Source organism: Bombina bombina, chromosome 6 (assembly GCF_027579735.1).
Source record: "Bombina bombina isolate aBomBom1 chromosome 6, aBomBom1.pri, whole genome shotgun sequence".
Lineage (NCBI taxonomy): Eukaryota > Metazoa > Chordata > Amphibia > Anura > Bombinatoridae > Bombina > Bombina bombina.
The window spans coordinates 1,108,797,904-1,108,822,178 of NC_069504.1; the positions used below are offsets into that span (position 1 = coordinate 1,108,797,904).

Sequence of the window (24,275 nt, forward strand, 5' to 3'; positions counted from 1 at the left end):
GTGTACACATACTCCTTGTTGTCATTCCTATGTAATATAGATTACAGCTACAAGATATACAGTAGATAACATTTGTACTCTGACAATTTATATGTTGTTTGATATTCCAAATTTTTCCAAATCTATCCACTATTTTTTGTTTTTTGAGCATGTGTTGGCATACTGAACAGTGTCCACATGCTATGGAGCCCTCATATATAGGTAATTTCTTAGCATTTCTATCATAATGGCTCGTAACCAGTGTATCCTTGATATTTCTAGCACGTCTGTATGTCACTAGTGGCTTCACTGTTATTAAGGGTTTTAATAGATCATCCCTAGTTAGGACATGCCAATGTTTATTCAGGATCTGGATGATTTGATCACTTTGTGCGGAATAAGTGGTAATACATCTTAAGGGGGTATTTTTCTCCTTAATTTTAGGGGTGAGTAATTCAGCTCTATCTTTCAGTAATGCTCTGTTGTATGCTCTGGCAAGCAATTTTTTTGAATAGCCTCTTTCCAGTAACCTTTGTCTTAGTTCTCTAGCAGCTATTTTAAAATTCTCAATGGTGCTGCAATTTCTCCTTAAGCGTATATATTCGCCCATAGGTAGTCCTCTAATAGTAGCAGGGTGATGATGACTGCTTGCATGCAAAATATTATTAGTGGACGTGGGTTTCCTATTTGCTTCTGTCACAATTGAGTTGTTAGTCTTTTCAATTGTGAGATCCAAAAACTCTACTTTAGATTTTTGTATATTAGATGTAAGATATAGTCCAAACGGGTTTTCATTTAATGTTGTAATGAGATCATGTAGGAGATTCTCAGGACCATTCCATATAAATAGAATGTCATCTATATATCTGGACCAGTGGGAGATATATTTGGTGAGATGTTTCAGATTGTCATTGAATACCACAGTTTTCTCCCACCAGCCCAGATATATATTAGCGTAGGTTGGGGCACACACAGTGCCCATCGCTGTCCCACAGGTTTGTAAATAGAACTTATCATCGAATACGAAGAAATTATGAGTTAGAATAAATTCTATCATATTCAATAAAAATTGTTTAACCTCCTCACTCATACTGGTATTTTGGTTAAGAAAGTGTGACACCGCTCTACATCCCCAATGTGTTTTTATACTAGTGTAGAGCGATTCCACGTCACAAGTTACCAGTACTGAATTGCTGTCAATATTGATCTCATTAAGTTTGTTTAACAAATGCATCGTATCTTTGGTGTGCGATGGAAGTGATTCAACAATATATCTTAATCTTGCGTCTATGTATTTGCTGGCTTTTTCAGTAAGGGAGCCTATTCCAGACACTATTGGTCTGCCTGGTGGTTTACGTGCATCCTTATGTATTTTAGGCAGCAAATACAAAGTAGCTGTTTTTGGTTCTTTTACTTCTAGAAATTTAAATTCCTTCTGATCTATAACACCATTGTCAAAGGCTGAACGAATCAATTTATTGTAACTGTTGAGAAACATCTCTGTAGGGTTACATAGAAGTGGCTTATAGTTAGATGAATTGTTAAGCTGATGTAATGCTTCCTCCCTATACATAGTGTCAGGCCAAACAACGATGTTGCCGCCTTTGTCACTGCTTTTTATTTGTAAACCTTTCATATTTTTCAATTGTTTCAGGGCTTTAATTTCTTCATTAGACAGATTATGATTGGTAATGCCACTGTTGTCCTGTAAGTCTAAAATATCTTGACATACAAGATTAAGAAAGGTCAGTGTGTTATATGACGTATGATTGGGAGGTACAAATTTGGACTTAGTTTTTAGGATAGCTCACCAGCTAGTGTCCTCATTGTCAGAATTGCAGCTAATGGCTTCATCTAACAATGCAATTAAATCATTAATGGCAGCTTGATCATTGGCATTGAGAGTATCAGATTCAGAGTTACTGAAATATTTTTTAAGGAGAATTTTTCGGGTGAATAAGTGAATATCCTTGATAGCCTCAAATTTGTTTAAATTTGGTGTGGGTATGAATGATAAGCCTCTTTTTAGGACAGATATTTGTACATTAGAAAGAGTAACATCAGAGAGATTAATTATGTTCAATTCTGGAATGTCTACTTCTTTTTGTGTTGTGATTTGTGACTGAATTTTACTAGTCTGCGGGTTCTGGTCCCGATTTTTACGGCCCCTTCTGGTTCTCGGCCTAAAGGGATGTTGGTATTGTAGATTTTATGAGGTACAATTCTATTTTTCAGGATAGTTCTAGGTAAGATTTCGCCATCAGATAAATCTACATCTGTACTATCACCTTCTCTGTCTGATGTGTCTACATCTATACTAGCAGTCTTGTTCTGCCCCCAAGAGTAGATTGTGTCAGAAGAATAATCATTGAGATCTCTATCAATCTTACGTTCTTTCCTCTCTGAAATAAAACGTGCAAACTTCTCAACTTCTCCCTTGGTTTTGTTATATGATTTTTGAAACTCTTCATTTAATTCATATTGTTTAAGTTCATCGCACAGTTTAGAAATTCCCTCATTGATATCATTTAATTTATCTAACTCATATTCAGTTAGATATCCCATTAATTTAAGCGAGCATTCAGTCAGGGCACTTTCCCATTTAGTTTTAAATTCAGGTTTATAATCATTAAAAGAAGGAAATAATTTCAATCTAAGGCCTCTAGGAATGACACTGTTATCTTTATAAAAATTGTACATTCCTATATTCCATTGCTTCTTTATCTGTTTCCTTCTAATTTTTTTAAGATTCTTTAAAGAATCAGACCATTCCACAGAACTGTTACTCTCTGTAGTACTTTTATTTCTAAGTTCAGCTGTAAGATTTGTTATATCTTTAGTCCATTGGAGCATTTCTGCCCCTAAATCAAAAGAGGCCATAATTCAAAGTGTGTTAGAGTGTGTGCTCTAGTTTAAGAGAAAAATGTGATTGATAGAGATCTCAATGATCTCAATGATCTCAATGATTATTCTTCTGACACAATCTACTCTTGGGGGCAGAACAAGACTGCTAGTCTAGATGTAGACACATCAGACAAAGAAGGTGATAGTACAGATGTAGATTTATCTGATGGCGAAATCTTACCTAGAACTATCCTGAAAAATAGAATTGTACCTCATAAAATCAACAATACCAATATCCCTTTAGGCGGAGAACCAGAAGGGGCCGTAAAAATCGGGACCAGAACCCGCAGACAAGTAAAATTCAGTCACAAATCACAACACAAAAAGAAGTAGACATTCCAGAATTGAACATAATTAATCTCTCTGATGTTACTCTTTCTAATGTACAAATATCTGTCCTAAAAAGAGGCTTATCATTCATACCCACACCAAATTTAAACAAATTTGAGGCTATCAAGGATATTCACTTATTCACCCGAAAAATTCTCCTTAAAAAATATTTCAGTAACTCTGAATCTGATACTCTCAATGCCAATGATCAAGCTGCCATTAATGATTTAATTGCATTGTTAGATGAAGCCATTAGCTGCAATTCTGACAATGAGGACACTAGCTGGCGAGCTATCCTAAAAACTAAGTCCAAATTTGTACCTCCCAATCATACGTCATATAACACACTGACCTTTCTTAATCTTGTATGTCAAGATATTTTAGACATACAGGACAACAGTGGCATTACCAATCATAATCTGTCTAATGAAGAAATTAAAGCCCTGAAACAATTGAAAAATATGAAAGGTTTACAAATAAAAAGCAGTGACAAAGGCGGCAACATCGTTGTTTGGCCTGACACTATGTATAGGGAGGAAGCATTACGTCAGCTTAACAATTCATCTAACTATAAGCCACTTCTATGTAACCCTACAGAGATGTTTCTCAACAGTTACAATAAATTGAGTCGTTCAGCCTTTGACAATGGTGTTATAGATCAGAAGGAATTTAAATTTCTAGAAGTAAAAGAACCAAAAACAGCTACTTTGTATTTGCTGCCTAAAATACATAAGGATGCACGTAAACCACCAGGCAGACCAATAGTGTCTGGAATAGGCTCCCTTACTGAAAAAGCCAGCAAATACATAGACGCAAGATTAAGATATATTGTTGAATCACTTCCATCGCACACCAAAGATACGATGCATTAGTTAAACAAACTTAATGAGATCAATATTGACAGCAATTCAGTACTGGTAACTTGTGACGTGGAATCGCTCTACACTAGTATAAAAACACATTGGGGATGTAGAGCGGTGTCACACTTTCTTAACCAAAATACCAGTATGAGTGAGCAGGTTAAACAATTTTTATTGAATATGATAGAATTTATTCTAACTCATAATTTCTTCGTATTCGATGATAAGTTCTATTTACAAACCTGTGGGACAGCGATGGGCACTGCGTGTGCCCCAACCTACGCTAATATATATCTGGGCTGGTGGGAGAAAACTGTGGTATTCAATGACAATCTGAAACATCTCACCAAATATATCTCCCACTGGTCCAGATATATAGATGACATTCTATTTATATGGAATGGTCCTGAGAATCTCCTACATGATCTCATTACAACATTAAATGAAAACCCGTTTGGACTATATCTTACATCTAATATACAAAAATCTAAAGTAGAGGTTTTGGATCTCACAATTGAAAAGACTAACAACTCAATTGTGACAGAAGCATATAGGAAACCCACGTCCACTAATAATATTTTGCATGCAAGCAGTCATCATCACCCTGCTACTATTAGAGGACTACCTATGGGCGAATATATACGCTTAAGGAGAAATTGCAGCACCATTGAGAATTTTAAAATAGCTGCTAGAGAACTAAGACAAAGGTTACTGGAAAGAGGCTATTCAAAAAAATTGCTTGCCAGAGCATACAACAGAGCATTACTGAAAGATAGAGCTGAATTACTCACCCCTAAAATTAAGGAGAAAAATACCCCCTTAAGATGTATTACCACTTATTCCGCACAAAGTGATCAAATCATCCAGATCCTGAATAAACATTGGCATGTCCTAACTAGGGATGATCTATTAAAACCCTTAATAACAGAGAAGCCACTAGTGACATACAGACGTGCTAAAAATATCAAGGATACACTGGTTACGAGCCATTATGATAGAAATGCTAAGAAATTACCTATATATGAGGGCTCCATAGCATGTGGACACTGTTCAGTATGCCAACACATGCTCAAAAAAACAAAAAATAGTGGATAGATTTGGAAAAATTTGGAATATCAAACAACATATAAATTGTCAGAGTACAAATGTTATCTACTGTATATCTTGTAGCTGTAATCTATATTACATAGGAATGACAACAAGGAGTATGTGTACACGTATAACTGAACACCTTAGTAATATTAGAACAGCTCAAAGAGATGTAGACAAATCCAAACAAATTACCAGTGTCGCTAGGCATTTCCTACAATGTCATAATGGGAAACCTAGTGCCCTAAAATGTTGGGTTCTGGAGAAATTGAGGCCAGGAATAAGAGGAGGTAACACTGAGGATAAATTGTTACAGTTGGAAACTAAATGGGTTTTCAATTTAAATACCGTCATGCCTCATGGTATGAATGAATATAACAATTACTGGGTATATATCTGATGTGATATATAGCAGAAAGAGATCACTTCTTGTATGGAACGTTATAGCACTGCTTGCTGGTCCCGGTCTACATATAATATATGCCTGACCAGGATCCTTATGATCTAGGATTTCTGGTCAATACCATATGTGTATAGATTGGGACCCAGAAAGAAAATATATATCTAAGTAAACTTTTTCTATTAAAACATTAATTTTAATAATTAATAATTATTAAAAAAGATATTTACAGTAGGATTCTAAGCCATTGTTTTCCAAACAATATATTAATGCCATTAATAGTGGAATTGAAAACTTATATTGTAGCCTTAGATGTAATACCACTGTGTCACCTGTACACTTCTAAGCAGATATTAGGTGATATATAAGGTACATACATTACTAGTGAGGATTAAGCTTAAGACTCACCTTTCACATTAATTAGTATCGCTATACATGGAGGTTATATATTGAATCAAACCCATATAAATCCCAAGAAATATTATTTTTGGGGAATTATAATAATTAAGTACGTAACCTAACATACCTAAGTTTTGCTTGATACTTATGTGAAAATCCTTTATCATCAGAGTAAAGCTTTCAATGTACAGTGTTTAGCACTTTTTGGATTAACATATGGCTACAAAGAGTATTGTAGCTGCAAATAGCGCTGTAAAATTTCACAACGATATAACACTGTTAAAGCTTTGGTATATAACAATCGCTATACTGGAATCGATTGAGTATAATATCGATTAAGTTTGTGTTTTGAATGGTTCACGTTTGAATACGATACTTACCTTTTCAATCAATATAGATATATATAATTTTGCAATATAGCAGCTGTTATACAAGTGATTTTCTATATATGCTATTAGTGGATGAACACGCATGCGCGACATACCCAATACACTTCTCAGCCATATAGTCCAATTCGGTGAGTAGGCGTCTTCCACCCAGTGTAATCATTGGATACTAAGAAGGCGTCTTCCCAGAAACTAACCCAATTGGCTAATTCTCGGTTTGAGAATGGGTTTAAAAGTCCGCGCACCCGGTAGCCTCGGGTTTACTAACTGTCAGCAAAATATAGCATTGAGAAAGGCTAGGTCATAGCCGAAACGCGTTTGCTCTAAATATTTTGAATATTGCCGGTCAGTCACTTCAGCCACCTGATGCCGACGTTTCCTGCTATCGGCCAGGAAACAGAGAAGTGACTGTTGGCTTGTTTTTAGTTTAGTTTAGTTTCTTTGATATTAGGTAGTGGTTCGTGTGTAACGTTAGGGGTTGTTACCCCATATCTTTTAAACAAATAATTAAAGTAAAGTTTTTTAAACTAACTTCATACCCTCATAAGTAAGTATGAGTGCTATAAAAACCCCTATCTTTCTTTATTTCTCTCTTTGTTAACTTATGGTTTCTAAGGGGTAGCACCGGAATCTAATGATTCTTTTTCTTACTTTAAACCAGTGTAGTGCCAGTTTATCCCAATCCCTATAGATTGTAATTTCGTATGTGAGAATTGCACTCACATTTTTCTCTTAAACTAGAGCACACACTCTAACACACTTTGAATTATGGCCTCTTTTGATTTAGGGGCAGAAATGCTCCAATGGACTAAAGATATAACAAATCTTACAGCTGAACTTAGAAATAAAAGTACTACAGAGAGTAACAGTTCTGTGGAATGGTCTGATTCTTTAAAGAATCTTAAAAAAATTAGAAGGAAACAGATAAAGAAGCAATGGAATATAGGAATGTACAATTTTTATAAAGATAACAGAGTCATTCCTAGAGGCCTTAGATTGAAATTATTTCCTTCTTTTAATGATTATAAACCTGAATTTAAAACTAAATGGGAAAGTGCCCTGACTGAATGCTCGCTTAAATTAATGGGATATCTAACTGAATATGAGTTAGATAAATTAAATGATATCAATGAGGGAATTTCTAAACTGTGCGATGAACTTAAACAATATGAATTAAATGAAGAGTTTCAAAAATCATATAACAAAACCAAGGGAGAAGTTGAGAAGTTTGCACGTTTTATTTCAGAGAGGAAAGAACGTAAGATTGATAGAGATCTCAATGATTATTCTTCTGACACAATCTACTCTTGGGGGCAGAACAAGACTGCTAGTCTAGATGTAGACACATCAGACAGAGAAGGTGATAGTACAGATGTAGATTTATCTGATGGCGAAATCTTACCTAGAACTATCCTGAAAAATAGAATTGTACCTCATAAAATCAACAATACCAATATCCCTTTAGGCGGAGAACCAGAAGGGGCCGTAAAAATCGGGACCAGAACCCGCAGACAAGTAAAATTCAGTCACAAATCACAACACAAAAAGAAGTAGACATTCCAGAATTGAACATAATTAATCTCTCTGATGTTACTCTTTCTAATGTACAAATATCTGTCCTAAAAAGAGGCTTATCATTCATACCCACACCAAATTTAAACAAATTTGAGGCTATCAAGGATATTCACTTATTCACCCGAAAAATTCTCCTTAAAAAATATTTCAGTAATTCTGAATCTGATACTCTCAATGCCAATGATCAAGCTGCCATTAATGATTTAATTGCATTGTTAGATGAAGCCATTAGCTGCAATTCTGACAATGAGGACACTAGCTGGCAAGCTATCCTAAAAACTAAGTCCAAATTTGTACCTCCCAATCATACGTCATATAACACACTGACCTTTCTTAATCTTGTATGTCAAGATATTTTAGACATACAGGACAGCAGTGGCATTACCAATCATAATCTGTCTAATGAAGAAATTAAAGCCCTGAAACAATTGAAAAATATGAAAGGTTTACAAATAAAAAGCAGTGACAAAGGCGGCAACATCGTTGTTTGGCCTGACACTATGTATAGGGAGGAAGCATTACGTCAGCTTAACAATTCATCTAACTATAAGCCACTTCTATGTAACCCTACAGAGATGTTTCTCAACAGTTACAATAAATTGATTCGTTCAGCCTTTGACAATGGTGTTATAGATCAGAAGGAATTTAAATTTCTAGAAGTAAAAGAACCAAAAACAGCTACTTTGTATTTGCTGCCTAAAATACATAAGGATGCACGTAAACCACCAGGCAGACCAATAGTGTCTGGAATAGGCTCCCTTACTGAAAAAGCCAGCAAATACATAGACGCAAGATTAAGATATATTGTTGAATCACTTCCATCGCACACCAAAGATACGATGCATTTGTTAAACAAACTTAATGAGATCAATATTGACAGCAATTCAGTACTGGTAACTTGTGACGTGGAATCGCTCTACACTAGTATAAAAACACATTGGGGATGTAGAGCGGTGTCACACTTTCTTAACCAAAATACCAGTATGAGTGAGGAGGTTAAACAATTTTTATTGAATATGATAGAATTTATTCTAACTCATAATTTCTTCGTATTCGATGATAAGTTCTATTTACAAACCTGTGGGACAGCGATGGGCACTGCGTGTGCCCCAACCTACGCTAATATATATCTGGGCTGGTGGGAGAAAACTGTGGTATTCAATGACAATCTGAAACATCTCACCAAATATATCTCCCACTGGTCCAGATATATAGATGACATTCTATTTATATGGAATGGTCCTGAGAATCTCCTACATGATCTCATTACAACATTAAATGAAAACCCGTTTGGACTATATCTTACATCTAATATACAAAAATCTAAAGTAGAGTTTTTGGATCTCACAATTGAAAAGACTAACAACTCAATTGTGACAGAAGCATATAGGAAACCCACGTCCACTAATAATATTTTGCATGCAAGCAGTCATCATCACCCTGCTACTATTAGAGGACTACCTATGGGCGAATATATACGCTTAAGGAGAAATTGCAGCACCATTGAGAATTTTAAAATAGCTGCTAGAGAACTAAGACAAAGGTTACTGGAAACAGGCTATTCAAAAAAATTGCTTGCCAGAGCATACAACAGAGCATTACTGAAAGATAGAGCTGAATTACTCACCCCTAAAATTAAGGAGAAAAATACCCCCTTAAGATGTATTACCACTTATTCCGCACAAAGTGATCAAATCATCCAGATCCTGAATAAACATTGGCATGTCCTAACTAGGGATGATCTATTAAAACCCTTAATAACAGAGAAGCCACTAGTGACATACAGACGTGCTAGAAATATCAAGGATACACTGGTTACGAGCCATTATGATAGAAATGCTAAGAAATTACCTATATATGAGGGCTCCATAGCATGTGGACACTGTTCAGTATGCCAACACATGCTCAAAAAACAAAAAATAGTGGATAGATTTGAAAAAATTTGGAATATCAAACAACATATAAATTGTCAGAGTACAAATGTTATCTACTGTATATCTTGTAGCTGTAATCTATATTACATAGGAATGACAACAAGGAGTATGTGTACACGTATAACTGAACACCTTAGTAATATTAGAACAGCTCAAAGAGATGTAGACAAATCCAAACAAATTACCAGTGTCGCTAGGCATTTCCTACAATGTCATAATGGGAAACCTAGTGCCCTAAAATGTTGGGGTCTGGAGAAATTGAGGCCAGGAATAAGAGGAGGTAACACTGAGGATAAATTGTTACAGTTGGAAACTAAATGGGTTTTCAATTTAAATACCGTCATGCCTCATGGTATGAATGAATATAACAATTACTGGGTATATATCTGATGTGATATATAGCAGAAAGAGATCACTTCTTGTATGGAACGTTATAGCACTGCTTGCTGGTCCCGGTCTACATATAATATATGCCTGACCAGGATCCTTATGATCTAGGATTTCTGGTCAATACCATATGTGTATAGATTGGGACCCAGAAAGAAAATATATATCTAAGTAAACTTTTTCTATTAAAACATTAATTTTAATAATTAATAATTATTAAAAAAGATATTTACAGTAGGATTCTAAGCCATTGTTTTCCAAACAATATATTAATGCCATTAATAGTGGAATTGAAAACTTATATTGTAGCCTTAGATGTAATACCACTGTGTCACCTGTACACTTCTAAGCAGATATTAGGTGATATATAAGGTACATACATTACTAGTGAGGATTAAGCTTAAGACTCACCTTTCACATTAATTAGTATCGCTATACATGGAGGTTATATATTGAATCAAACCCATATAAATCCCAAGAAATATTATTTTTGGTGAATTATAATAATTAAGTACGTAACCTAACATACCTAAGTTTTGCTTGATACTTATGTGAAAATCCTTTATCATCAGAGTAAAGCTTTCAATGTACAGTGTTTAGCACTTTTTGGATTAACATATGGCTACAAAGAGTATTGTAGCTGCAAATAGCGCCGTAAAATTTCACAACGATATAACACTGTTAAAGCTTTGGTATATAACAATCGCTATACTGGAATCGATTGAGTATAATATCGATTAAGTTTGTGTTTTGAATGGTTCACGTTTGAATACGATACTTACCTTTTCAATCAATATAGATATATATAATTTTGCAATATAGCAGCTGTTATACAAGTGATTTTCTATATATGCTATTAGTGGATGAACACGCATGCGCGACATACCCAATACACTTCTCAGCCATATAGTCCAATTCGGTGAGTAGATGTCTTCCACCCAGTGTAATCATTGGATACTAAGAAGGCGTCTTCCCAGAAACTAACCCAATTGGCTAATTCTCGGTTTGAGAATGGGTTTAAAAGTCCGCGCACCCGGTAGCCTCGGGTTTACTAACTGTCAGCAAAATATAGCATTGAGAAAGGCTAGGTCATAGCCGAAAAGCGTTTGCTGTAAATATTTTGAATATTGCCGGTCAGTCACTTCAGCCACCTGATGCCGACGTTTCCTGCTATCGGCCAGGAAACAGAGAAGTGACTGTTGGCTTGTTTTTAGTTTAGTTTAGTTTCTTTGATATTAGGTAGTGGTTCGTATGTAACGTTAGGGGTTGTTACCCCATATCTTTTAAACAAATAATTAAAGTAAAGTTTTTTAAACTAACTTCATACCCTCATAAGTAAGTATGAGTGCTATAAAAACCCCTATCTTTCTTTATTTCTCTCTTTGTTAACTTATGGTTTCTAAGGGGTAGCACCGGAATCTAATGATTCTTTTTCTTACTTTAAACCAGTGTAGTGCCAGTTTATCCCAATCCCTATAGGTTCTATGTTATAAAAAATGATATATATATAAATTGCTCACTACAAAGAAACAAGTATTTATATTATATTCTGTCACAGAATATAGCTTAAAACTGATAATTTTATTTCTGTGGCCGTCTGCTGTCAAACTGTATCTCACAGATATTACAGAACTCTTTGTTATTTAACATAACCCCCACTGTGTTCAATAAATAAATGAGATATTATTTAATGAAGTGATTTAAGTGACACTTTAAAATATATATAGTTATTTGGTTACTAACTAGTCTACAACTATAATTGCAATGACTTTGATTGCTGCTTAACAGCTAAGCCATGGTCTATAATGTGTCTACTATAAACACCCCTATATTAAGGCGATAGGGGACGGCAAACAAATGATGCACAATTTATCTGATTCTACTGCATTTACATAACTTGCTAATTTATCTGATTATAGTTTTGACATGCCTTGTGTCTAGGGCCTTCTTCCAGCACACAGTTTTAGTTTTATTTATATGGCTTACGTGTATTTTGTCTCTTGGTGTTGCAAAGAGATTTCAACAGCTTGTGATAAGAGGCAGCCCTCAAAGGCTTAAAAATTAGCATATGAGCCTACCTATGTTTAGTTTACACTTTACACTAAGAATACCAGGAGGAAAAAAGGTGATTTTGATGATAAAAGTACATTGGAAAGTTGGTTAAAATTAAAAGTCCTATCTGAATAATGAAAGTTTCATTTCTACTAGAATGTCCCTTTAACAGTGGATTTGCATGGTGCATGCGGCAGGAGAACTGTGGCTGTACCATGGTTATCTGATCGTTCCCAAATAAGCGCAATTTTATTTGTACAATATGCAACTGAAGTTTCTTGAGCATCTGCTGTGATTGCTTTATTTGTGTGATATCAAAGTTTTGTACATAGTAGACATTGCAGAGCCTGGGTATAGATGGTTCTTAGGGGGATGTTTTTAATTGTTTGTGGCGTTTTGCGAGTGTTTCATTTCAGTGAATGTCAGAATATGTGTTGAATTTCAGGTGAATTGTGGTTGTTTGAAATTTGTGTCGGCAGCTAATGTTTTGTTTTGTGAAAGACAAAAAACAATTGGTTTTCAATGTTTGTTTGTTATGTTTTTCTCTTTTGTGACTACGTGTGGAAGCGTGCTGTATGGACAGCATATTGAATAGTGAAGTGTATTTGATTTTGCTTGCTACTGAATTATTTTTGAGTTTCCATATTTAGGTAAAATCTGTACAGGCAAAATTCCATAAGTGCACTCTTCAAAAGATTAAAGATTGAAAGCAAGTAAACCTTTAAAGAAAGAAAAGATGAAAGACCTTTTGTCAAGCTTGTTTTAACCACCATACTGCAGTAAAAGTTGCTGAACTATCTTTGGATCCATTATTTGCTTTGCATGCTGGTACCAGCCCCAGAACTGGACTCTGGGTAATTCATGACTGTTTCCTCTGATGTGTGTCTTCAGGACATAAAGACTATCCTTCTCTGGACTGTGTCTTGCCGCTCGATATGGAGGACCTGTTATGCTGTTACAGGGTCAACCAATTAAATTAGGGGAGTATTGTTAACTCGATTCCTTATATTGCTTGTTTTGTATTCTCTTGTATTTGTTTTATTTTTATTAATCATATTTGGTATAAGAAATCATATGATTCATTGGTATTAGTGCACATTGTAGTTTATGTGCTTTACAAAGTAACACTTTAGATAAATGTAACTGTGAACTTCGCAGTATTGTACCCTACTGAATGGCCCACTGAGTATAAAAAATATGTTTAAGGAAAATGCTGCAATATATCATAATATTTTAGACCCTTCACCCTCTAGAACATAAGGAAGACACGTCTCAGCTAGAAGTTTATATTAAATATACGGAAAAATATTTGTTTAGGGAATAGATAGTCCAGAAAAGCAAGTGTATTTTTCCCTTTTATTAATTAATTGGTATGGTATTTGCTATTTGAATTTTGTAGTTACAGAGGTTTGTCAAAGAAAGGAATTATCTTACCATAAAGATGTGTTTACCTTTAAAAGAGTTTGTAGTTTTAAATGATGTTCTGTTTATATGCTGTCCTCATACAGGAGTGTGAGAGAATTTAGGTTGCATAAAATAATTAGTAAACTAGTAGAGTTTATATCAGATGAGATTGTTGAATATTAGGATCATGGTTGGAGAATTATAAACATTATAGATAGCAGCCATGCAAAATAAAGCAACACGAGGTTCTTTTATTTTTTAGAAGTTCAAAGTGACAGTATAAAGAAATTCATTTATTTTTATTGACTGTTTTCCTTTTTTCATTTTTGCTACAGGGCAGGCCTTAGCATAAGTTTTAGCATAACCATTCAGGCCCTTGATGAAGTCTGGCAGGTTTTCACTTGCTTAGTATTCATGAAGTATCATTTAAAAGTGTATAGAGAAGTTGTAAATTATTCTCTGAGAAATATCAATGTATTTAGTTTGTTTTATATATCAACAATGTTTTGTTTGATTTTAAATGACATAGGATGAAAGTGACGTTTTATTTGGACATAATTGTGATTGTATTGCGGTGTGTACTCATCCTGTACTGTTTCTGTTTGCTTCCTAGACTCCCTGTGACTCGAGTGTTTGCTTGCCATGGGTATCCACTGGTTGCCTTGTCTACCCCATGAACAAACCATCAGATTTCCAGCATCTCCCTGTGGAAGAACATTGGATAAGCACCCCTACTGCAAATGAACTGTTGGAGAATTGTATTATAGCAAAGTGTCATGGTGTAGCGCTCTCAAATGGACAAAGACTGTTCTTAAAGTGATCAGAGGCCACCTAGAGACAGTTGTGCTGTTGCTATGTCATGCTTTACTGTGGAGAAGGAACTGTTGGACATATTGGGGGGGTGCTAGCAATGCAGGTGGAGAAATGAACGATGCAGCGTTGTTTGGGGGTAGATGGGGGGCTGGTTGGGTCTCTGTGCCGGTAGACCGGTAGTTTTGGGAAGGCTGGAAGATAGATGGAAGGTATTGGAGAGGCTGCACCTATATGCAGTGACAATTAGCCTATAAATGTATATCACGACATAGGAATATTTTTCTCTTTAGTATTCTCACATAGAGTTCTGTTACCATAATATAAGGCTTTACTAATTTTCTATGCCTGTCTATTTTTATGTTATTCTGTTAGAATAAAAGGATGGTATGTTAGGGGTAATGTGAACCTGACTGCAGCCATCTTGTTCCTCGCAGCCATCTTATGATGATTAGCATCCATTTTGTAATGATTAGACTTTATTATAATGGTTCATTCTGTAGTGAGAAATATATGCTTGTCATCTTATTCTACAAAGCTAGCTAACCTTGTAGATGTCCCTGGCTGTACACCCAGAAGAATATAATGTCAATAAGATGGTCCAGCGACCTTGTTGTATCTGCAGATGCATGGTTTATTATGACTATAGTATATTGTTATGAGCTACTGAATTTCCAGAATCACACTGTGCTTTTCTCTGTAGAACTGTGTAAGATGACGCGGTCCTAACGTGTCATCCCCTTAACCCTGTATGCTGTTACTGAAGTCTATAAGATAGGCTTGCACTGTTCAATAAACATGATTGGCTTTAGATCATATTGCTGCGTGGTCTGAGTCATTCTAAGGGATCCTTATCAGATAATCTACATCTGCTTCAGGTGGTACAGCGGCCCAGAGGCTTCGGCCTGACCTGACACTCCCCCCCCCCCCCCCCCTTTGGGGATAACACCTAACAGTCACCAATCAAACCAAATATATATTTTAGCTCCTTAAGACACTAAAATGTATAAGTAGATATAAATTAGGTGTTCATGATGTAGATTAAAAGATTAATTTAATACAGCAGATTTCAATACAATAATATAAAAACAGCAATAGAAATAAACAGTGGTATAATGTAGATGGGAATTCCCAGATTAAATAAAATCCAATAAATATCCAATTGATGTCCAGCAAAGTAAAAGTGTCCAAAAGCCAAATGTCCAAATTTTATATTAAAAAGTCACTAAAATATATTCTGTTAATCCAAAATAGATGATGATAAAACTGATGTGATGAGGTGAAGAAGGTGAAAAATTGTGAAAAAATACAAATTTAAAAAAATATATATATACATATATATATGTGTGGAAAATAAAAATGAAAAAATGAAAAATCAAACACACAGAAAAAGCTGTGTTAAAAAATGGTGATAAATGCAAGTATTATAGTGAAACCAAAAACAAAAATCCTCCAGGTGTGTTCCTAATAGTAGTCTGTGTCTTTAGAATTTAGTGTAGAAATGTCCTATAAAAAATAAAACAACATAGTGTAGACCATATAAATTAAAAATGGAATTATTGAAAATGTGCTTACCCACTGTCGTTTTAGGCACTTTATACATCACCCATTTAAACACTTTAAAACATAATACATAAAGAGCGCAATTCATATTTTTGCATTTAGAATGATGTTAAAATCAGTTCATATCGTTAAAATTACAGTATATATAGAAATATCATAACACCATGACACATTTTTAAAAACTTATATGCTTGTACAGATGTATATATGTTTTACATATATTTATATGTGTATTTATGTATTTACAGACATATATATACATATAAACACATAAATATATATGTATGCATATCTAGACATCTATAAGTGCATTGGACCCCTTTGCAGTAACGTAAATAAAAACATGAAAAATTTAATTAATGCAATAATCCTATTTTCTAAAGTGTTATACTCTATTTTTATATATATACTGTGTGTGTATATATATATATATATATATATATATATATATATATATATATATATGTATATATATATATATATATATATATATATATATATATATATATATATATATATATATACTTTTTCAGCTGAATTAAAGTCCATGGGGTAATGCAAAGTCTATTTGTTACTGCTACTTTGTGCAAACCTTTTACTTCCAACTGGTAATACGAGCACAAATTTTAAAGTGCTAAAAAAATTACTGCTAGCAGTTTTAACGTTCAAAGGTAAATGCAAACTACAGCTCCACTCTATGGGACCAATTTATCAAAGGTCTTGCGGACCTGATCCGACAGTGCGGATCAGGTCCGCAAGACCTCGATGAATGCAGAGAGCAATACGCTATTGTGGCTTCATAACTGCTGTTTCTGGCGAGTCTGAAGACTCGCCAGAAACACGGGCCCACAAGCTCCATTCAGAGCTTGATAAATGGGCCCCTATATGTGGGACTCACCATAAGTGAGATCCACAGACTCATTCCTGAACATCTGTCCAACATCAACTAAGGCACACTAACTACATTATTAATGCAACACTTCACTAGGATACATCACAAGAAAGCAGACAGCTTTAAATGCGCTATTATTGAAAAGGTACAATCTAACAAAGGGGGGGGGGGGCAATGGGGAGGAGCTTTTAGAGAAGAGGTAGATCTACCAGATTGTCACATTAGGTATGGTAGATCCAAATGGACTAAACTCGGAATATGATCTGACAAACTTAGGTATAAGCTCTATAATGAACTGGAGCTAAATATCCCAAAGATTATAGAATATTGTAACCTTATACAGAAATGACGGAATTCAGCACAAGATGTTAGGGTTATATATTTAATAACCAATGGGGACTCCTAAGTCTAATGGAGCACATACTTTTAAAGTAACTAGCAACAGCTGTGAACAGGCCATTCCATCTCAGTAATTATATGTTCAAGTAATTGTCTAATACAATTTTAAAAATATAAGATGGAATGTTTAGTTAGACTGTAGAATATGAAGAGGCATAGGTTTTGCTACTATTAAATATATGATAATAAAACGGAAGATAGAATGTGCAAATCATATACAAAATATATTATATAGGGTGTAATAAAACAATATCTGTGAACTAACTACTAAAAACATTTCAATATGAAATTGATACAAGGAAAAAAAGAAAACAAAATTATTTTTGACTACCTTAATTGGTTGCAACCACCTTAAATACAACTGTGGGGATGAGTGTGAGGGGTCTCTTTCACTGCATTGTTTTGTGTTGTCCAATGAATGTGGTATATGTGTTTTACAGCTATGTGTATGGCTTCTGCCGAAATGCGTCAGCTGATTCAAAGCAGATGAGGGGCACCTCATTACTTTCATTTATGGTGTTACCATCCATGTAAATAGTACATCCATGAGTATGAGAAGCAAAGAGACAGCTCAAAACCAAAATCAATGTAGTTTTATTAACAATTAATATTGCACACATAAAATCTCACTTACTGGAAGTAAAATGTTTGAAGCCTGTCCAAAATAAGTGAATCCTGATTTAGGTGAATCTGCTCTCTGCAAAACTGCTCTTGAGAAAGCCCGGACGTACTCCGGGAGAAATGCGTTGAGATTTTTTTTGTCTAGCATGAGCTCCCATAGGTGACTGCTGCAACAGGTGAATGCTTGGATGTTTGCGGAGAGTGCGACTGACCAGCTGTTTTGTGGAGAGCAGATTCACCGGAATCGGGATTCACTTGTTTTTAATAAAACTACCTTGAATTTGGGTTTGCACTGTCTCTTTGTGTCTCATACTCTATTAGATTTTTACTTGTGGAGCAGGAACCCGCAAGTATGAAGACAGCAGCATCCCGTTGGGAGGATTGGTGAATGCAAGATACTTTCGCTTCAATTGGGGACAAGAATTGGATATACACTATTTGTCCCTGGTACTAGTAAGACTCCTTTGTATAGGAGATTTGATTTGCTTGTGTTCTATTTTATATTTGATGTGAGTGCTGCTATATTTCTTAAGTTGTTTCTTAAGCTTGTTAAACTTACAATAAATGTTACATTTTTTGAAACTCCAGTGCTCATCAATCTCTATTTCCTTGGTGGTACAAGTGACTGTGAGTAGAGCATGGAGTTTTAACTGTGATCCCTATGGTGCTCTGTTTTGAATACAGCCTATGGGGCCTATCGATCAAGCTCCGAATGGAGATTGATGCCCTGTGTTTCTGGCGAGCCTGCAGGCTCGCCAGAAACAGCAGTTATGAAGCAGCCATCACAAAGACCGCTGCTCCATAACCTGTGCGCCTGCTCTGAGCAGGCGGACAGACATTGCCGGAATTCAACCCCATCGAGTACAATCGGGTTGATTGACACCCCCCTGCTGGCGGGTGGAGCTGCTGGTGCAATGCTGAATACGGAGAGCGTATTGCTCTCCATATTCAGCGAGGTCCGCCAGACTTTCTTAAATAGAGGCCAATAACTTATTACAAGTCTTACTTGATCCAAATATACACAGAGAAACTGAATTGATGATGTCATCAACTGGTGTGCAATGGAGAGTTCCAAGGGGGCGCAGAACTGAGAGCACTGGGAACCCTAAGAAAAGCAAGTGGAGCAATTGAAATTTGGAGTAGGACAAGGTGATGTTGCTTGAAGACCGGGCTCTGTCACAATTCAGCGGTGTGACATAACCCACTCAGGATTGGAAGTGAGTAAATGAGCTACTAATGTTCAGATATTGGATAACAGAATTATTGAATTTATTTACAAAGGCTGAATTGACTATACGAGCATGTACTGTATGATTGATAGAAACAAATTAATTGCACATAAAAAACCTTTTTGTTTTGAGTGTCTCTTTAAGTATCACGTCACAGGGTCGAGTCTCACTACTTTAAAACTGACAAGCCTGTCTAGTGTTTATTTTATCGCTCATTATCGGTTTTCCTTTGTGTATATGTTAGAGTGGAATTTTTTATAGAAGATTTTTTTTTCTTTTTCTTTATTTGTCATGTGAGTCTTTAAAAGCATTTTGTTTATCGTCACACAGATTTGTCTTGCCACTCTTCCATTAGCAGGATACATTTTGTTCTCTTAAAATACATTACTAAATCAGTTCAAATCTCAGTATGCTATTGCCTGTATAGAAAATCATAGAATATCAAATATGTACATTAAAGGGACGATTTATCAAGGGCCGAATGGCCCCTGATGCCCCTGTTTCCGTGCGAGACTTCACGCTCACCGGAAACAGCAGTTATGAAGAAGCGGTCTTAAGACCGCTGCTCCTTAACTGGTCCGCTGCCTATGAGGCTCAAGACATCAATCCGCCCGATCCTATATGATCGGGTTGATTGACACCCCCTGCTAGCGGCCGATTGGCCACAAATCTGCAGAGGACGGCATTGCACAAGAACCAGAACTGCTTGTGCAATGTTAAATGCCAACAGCATATGCTGTCGGCATTCAGCGATATCTGGCGGACATGATACGCTACAACGTATCATGCCCACCAGACAATGGTAAATCGGCCCCTCAGAGTCCGATAAGAAGTGGTGCGCTACTTTTTTTCCTAATTGAGCACTAACTGCACTCATAGTAAAGCATTTGCAAGGCCAGATTAGTGTGCGTATTTTAAACTCAAAGTAAAAAGGTAGCGCACAAAAGACTAAGGTGTGCTAACTTCAGGACTTTGGATATTGCAACGGCGCTAAATCATTCTCCCAATAAACTTCTATAGACCACACTGGAGAAATTCCTATTAGTTATCGATTGCGCTATACTGACACTGCACTAGATCAACTGCACTAAAGCCAAAGGTGTGATAGCAATACTTTTTGTTCCTAGGCTCTTCATATAGAAGAAAGTTTATGTTTTTATATATATATATATATATAAATATATATATATATATATATGTGTATATATATATGTGTGTGTGATTATTATTGTAAAATATATATTTATACCTATACCTATATCTATTTGTATATATATATATATATATATATATATATATATATATATATATATACATACATAGTGTATATGTATACATATATATATATATATATATATATATATATATATTTATTTTATTTTTTTCTAAGTGGAGCATATGAATTTCAAGTATTTCTATTCAAAACACATTAAAACATATTAAAAATTAATAAAAATTGTATTGGATGTTTCACTGTATTTGATTGGGAAGGGCTCAAAATAGTATATGTATGTGTGTGTGTGTATATATATATATATATACAGGTAGCCCTCAGTTTATGCCGGGGATAGGTTCCAGAAGGAATGGTTGTAAATCTAAACCGTTGTAAATTGAAACCCAGTTTATAATGTAAGTCAATGGAAAGTGAGGGAGTTAGGTTCCTGGCCCCTCTCAAAATTGTCATAAATAACACCTAATACATTATTTTTAAAGCTTTGAAATGAAGACTTTAAATGCTAAACAGCATTATAAACCTAATAAAATCACACAACACAGAATATATAATTAAACTAAGTTAAATGAACAAAAATATTTGCTAAGTAGCATTATAAACATAATAAAATAATCACACAACACAGACTTCACTTGCATTTTTCTGCAAACAGTTCTTTCTATGCATTCCAATCTGGACTGATTTATAGACAGGAAGATCTTGTTCCTTTGAAATCTGCTCGATAGCTCAGGTCTGGGTAAACTGAATAATATCAGCTTGCTTGACTTTGCTGCAACGCAAGCGGGCAGCTCTACCTACTGGCTATTTTAATAAATGCACTGCTTCTCAATGCTTTTCATTAGCAGTCACATGACCGGAAAACAGGTTGTTATTCTGAAACGGTGTAAATTGAACTGTTGTAAACCGAGGGCCACCTGTGTATATATATATATATATATATATATATATATATATATATAGATATATATATATATACAGTAAATGTGTATATATGGTATATATATATATATATATATATATATATATATATATATATATATATATATCAATAAGAATTGTTGCATAGGAAATTAAAACATCTAAGCAAGAGTCACCACTTGCTTTCACCCACTAAAACTCCATATAGACTTTTCCAATGCACAAGAGGATTCTGGGTGCGATATGCAAATTAGATATACAACATCTCAGATTTTTTGCTTCATACTGTGTTAACACAGCAATTAAATGCAGCAATACAGAAATCACCACTAGACAGCCTGTTTCGTTCTTGTTAGAACTCGTCAGTAGCAGATACATATCTGATTGCTGCTTAGGTAAAGCTCATTTCAGGGTTAAATCAAAATTTATTTAAATTATGGTGGAGATAAAAGTCTGAGATTTACTTTTGAGACATGGAGGATTTTAAGCTCATACTTTTATCTCCATCGTAATTCAAATTAATTTTGATTTAACCCTGAAATGTGCTTTACCTAAGCAGCAATCAGAAATCTATCGGCTACTAACAAATTCTAACAAGAACGAAACAGGCTGTCTAGTGGTGATTTCTGTATTGCTGCATTTAATTGCTGTGTGTTAACAAAGTATGAAGCAAAAAATCTGAGATGTTGTATATCTAATTTGCATATCTCACCCAGAATCCTCTTGTGCTTTGGTAACAGTGTATATGGAGTTGTACTGGGTGAAAGCAAGCGGGGACACTTGCCTAGATGTGCTTATTTCCTATGCAACAAATTTTATTGATTTACTTTTGAGATCAGGGGGCCGAATTATCCGCAAAATTATCATATTGTGGATCATGTCCGCTGCACATTGATAAATGCCGACAGCGTACGCTCTCAGCATTTATCATTGCACCAGCAGTTCTTGTAAACTGCTGGTGCAATACCGCCCCCTGCAGATTCAAGGCCAATCGGCCGCTAGCAGGGAGTGTCAATCAACCCAATCGTATGAGATCGGGTTGATTTCTGGCGATGTCTGTCCGCCACCTCAGAGCAGGCGGACAGGTTATGGAGCAGCGGTCTTTAGATTCTGAAGGCTCGCCAGAAACACGGGGCATCAAGCTCCATAATATGTATATAATAATTGGATACTTGTATAGCACACAACCTCAAACTTAATCGACTCGCGGCACTGATAACAGGTATTATTCTATATGTTTATATGTATGTACATTAGCAAAACCATATTTACCCATATAAACACATTACACATGTATACACATATATACAAATATATAGACATTTATACATACGCACCTTCATATATGAGTATAATACTTTATTTTAATATATTTTGGATGTGTTTTGTCTATTTATTTATTTTTTTTAACCCTTACACTTTACTTCAGATCTCAAGTCGTGCAGCTTAGGCTTTTACTTGAGCGCAACCTATAACTTTCAACATGTAATATGAGCGCTAGTCACAATCTCCATTGACTATATAGTTTGCGTTAGAGCAATGCTGGCTGCGCTTATACTTCTTTGGTAAATGCGATTTACCATGGACTTGTAATATCAAGTTGCATGCTAATGTGGTCCCATTTCATATTTATAAGAGACCGTCCATTTTCTTTATAATTATACAACACGATCTGATAAAATCCCACCGCACAGTCAAACCTATTAGAAGGCTGCCCTGAATGAAATAAACAGATGTACAAATCAATCTACTTTGTGATGTGTAGATAGTTTCCACGAGAAGAAAATGGTTTTTAGATTTTAGTTTGCTTGAAGGATTTATAAGTAATTAAAGAACAAAAACCTCAAGCAGAGAAAACCAGCAGTTGCATAAGCAGACTCTTTGATTGCGCAGAAAATCTGAGCTGTTTAAATTTACAACAATAGCACAATAAACAAGGTTGCATAAATATATTCTAATTATAACCAGCTTTAAACATTGGACGATGGTCTTCAAGTACAATACAAGTAATTAAGCATAAATATAACAATTAAACATACATATAAAACTAATTAGCCCTTTCATGAGTCAATCTTTGTTTCCCCTGGGTAACATTTTATGTTTGGTTCTAATAATTAAACTGATAAATACAATAAGCCTAGAGAATATTGTCTCCTCTATATAGTTCACCAACAAATTGTTTTTGCTATAACAGAAGAAACATGAAAAGAAACACGAGGGTAAATATCAGACTTTGCTTAATTTTGTTCCAAAATTATATTTTCATAATTGTTGCACAAAAAGGTATAGAGGCCAATTTAACAAATGTCTTGCGGACCTGATCCGACAGTGCGGATCAGGTCTGCAAGACACTGCTGAATCCGTTACACCAGCAGCTCTTGTGAGCTGCTGGTGCAACGCCGTCCCCTGCAGACTCGTGGACAATCGGCCGCCAGCAGGGAGGTGTCAATCAACCCGATCAGGTTGAATTCCGGCGATTCCTGTCCGTCTTTAGAACGCTGCTTCATAACTGCTGTTTCTGGCGAGTTTGAAGACTCGCCAGAAACACGGGTCCACAAGCTCCGTTCAGAGCTTGATAAATGGGCCCCATAGGCTGTATTAACATAGTTGTTCAAATCAACATTCTAGGGGACCCAATAGCTTGTAATACTAAAGAGGGGTTTCTCCTCTTTCAAATAAGAGGTAACTTGGGCTTTCAGAAGTCCCAATTTTACTTTGCCAAATCTCCTTGTTGCCTAATATTGCAGGTGATTTCTATTTTACAGTGACACCTGCATATTAGAAGGGCATATGCCTATACATTTAAAAGAGAAGTATCTTGATGGAGTGGTGTACTGTACACCTCTCTATCTGCTTTTAAAGTAGAGATGGAGGTCTTAAACGACCAACCAAAGTAATAAAGTAGTGCTG

At 35.4% G+C, this 24,275-nt stretch overlaps 1 protein-coding gene across 1 annotated transcript in view; it reads left to right on the plus strand.

Annotated features, from left to right (window-relative positions):
- Positions 1-7,430: 7,430 nt before the first annotated feature.
- Positions 7,431-24,275, plus strand: part of LOC128664907 (protein PRRC2C-like) — an 83,074-nt gene continuing 66,229 nt past the window's right edge. Inside the window, 4 exon segments of the mRNA XM_053719699.1 lie at positions 7,431-7,897; positions 7,975-8,581; positions 18,306-18,437; positions 18,530-18,611. Coding sequence (XP_053575674.1) covers positions 7,431-7,897; positions 7,975-8,581; positions 18,306-18,437; positions 18,530-18,611 — 1,288 coding nt within the window.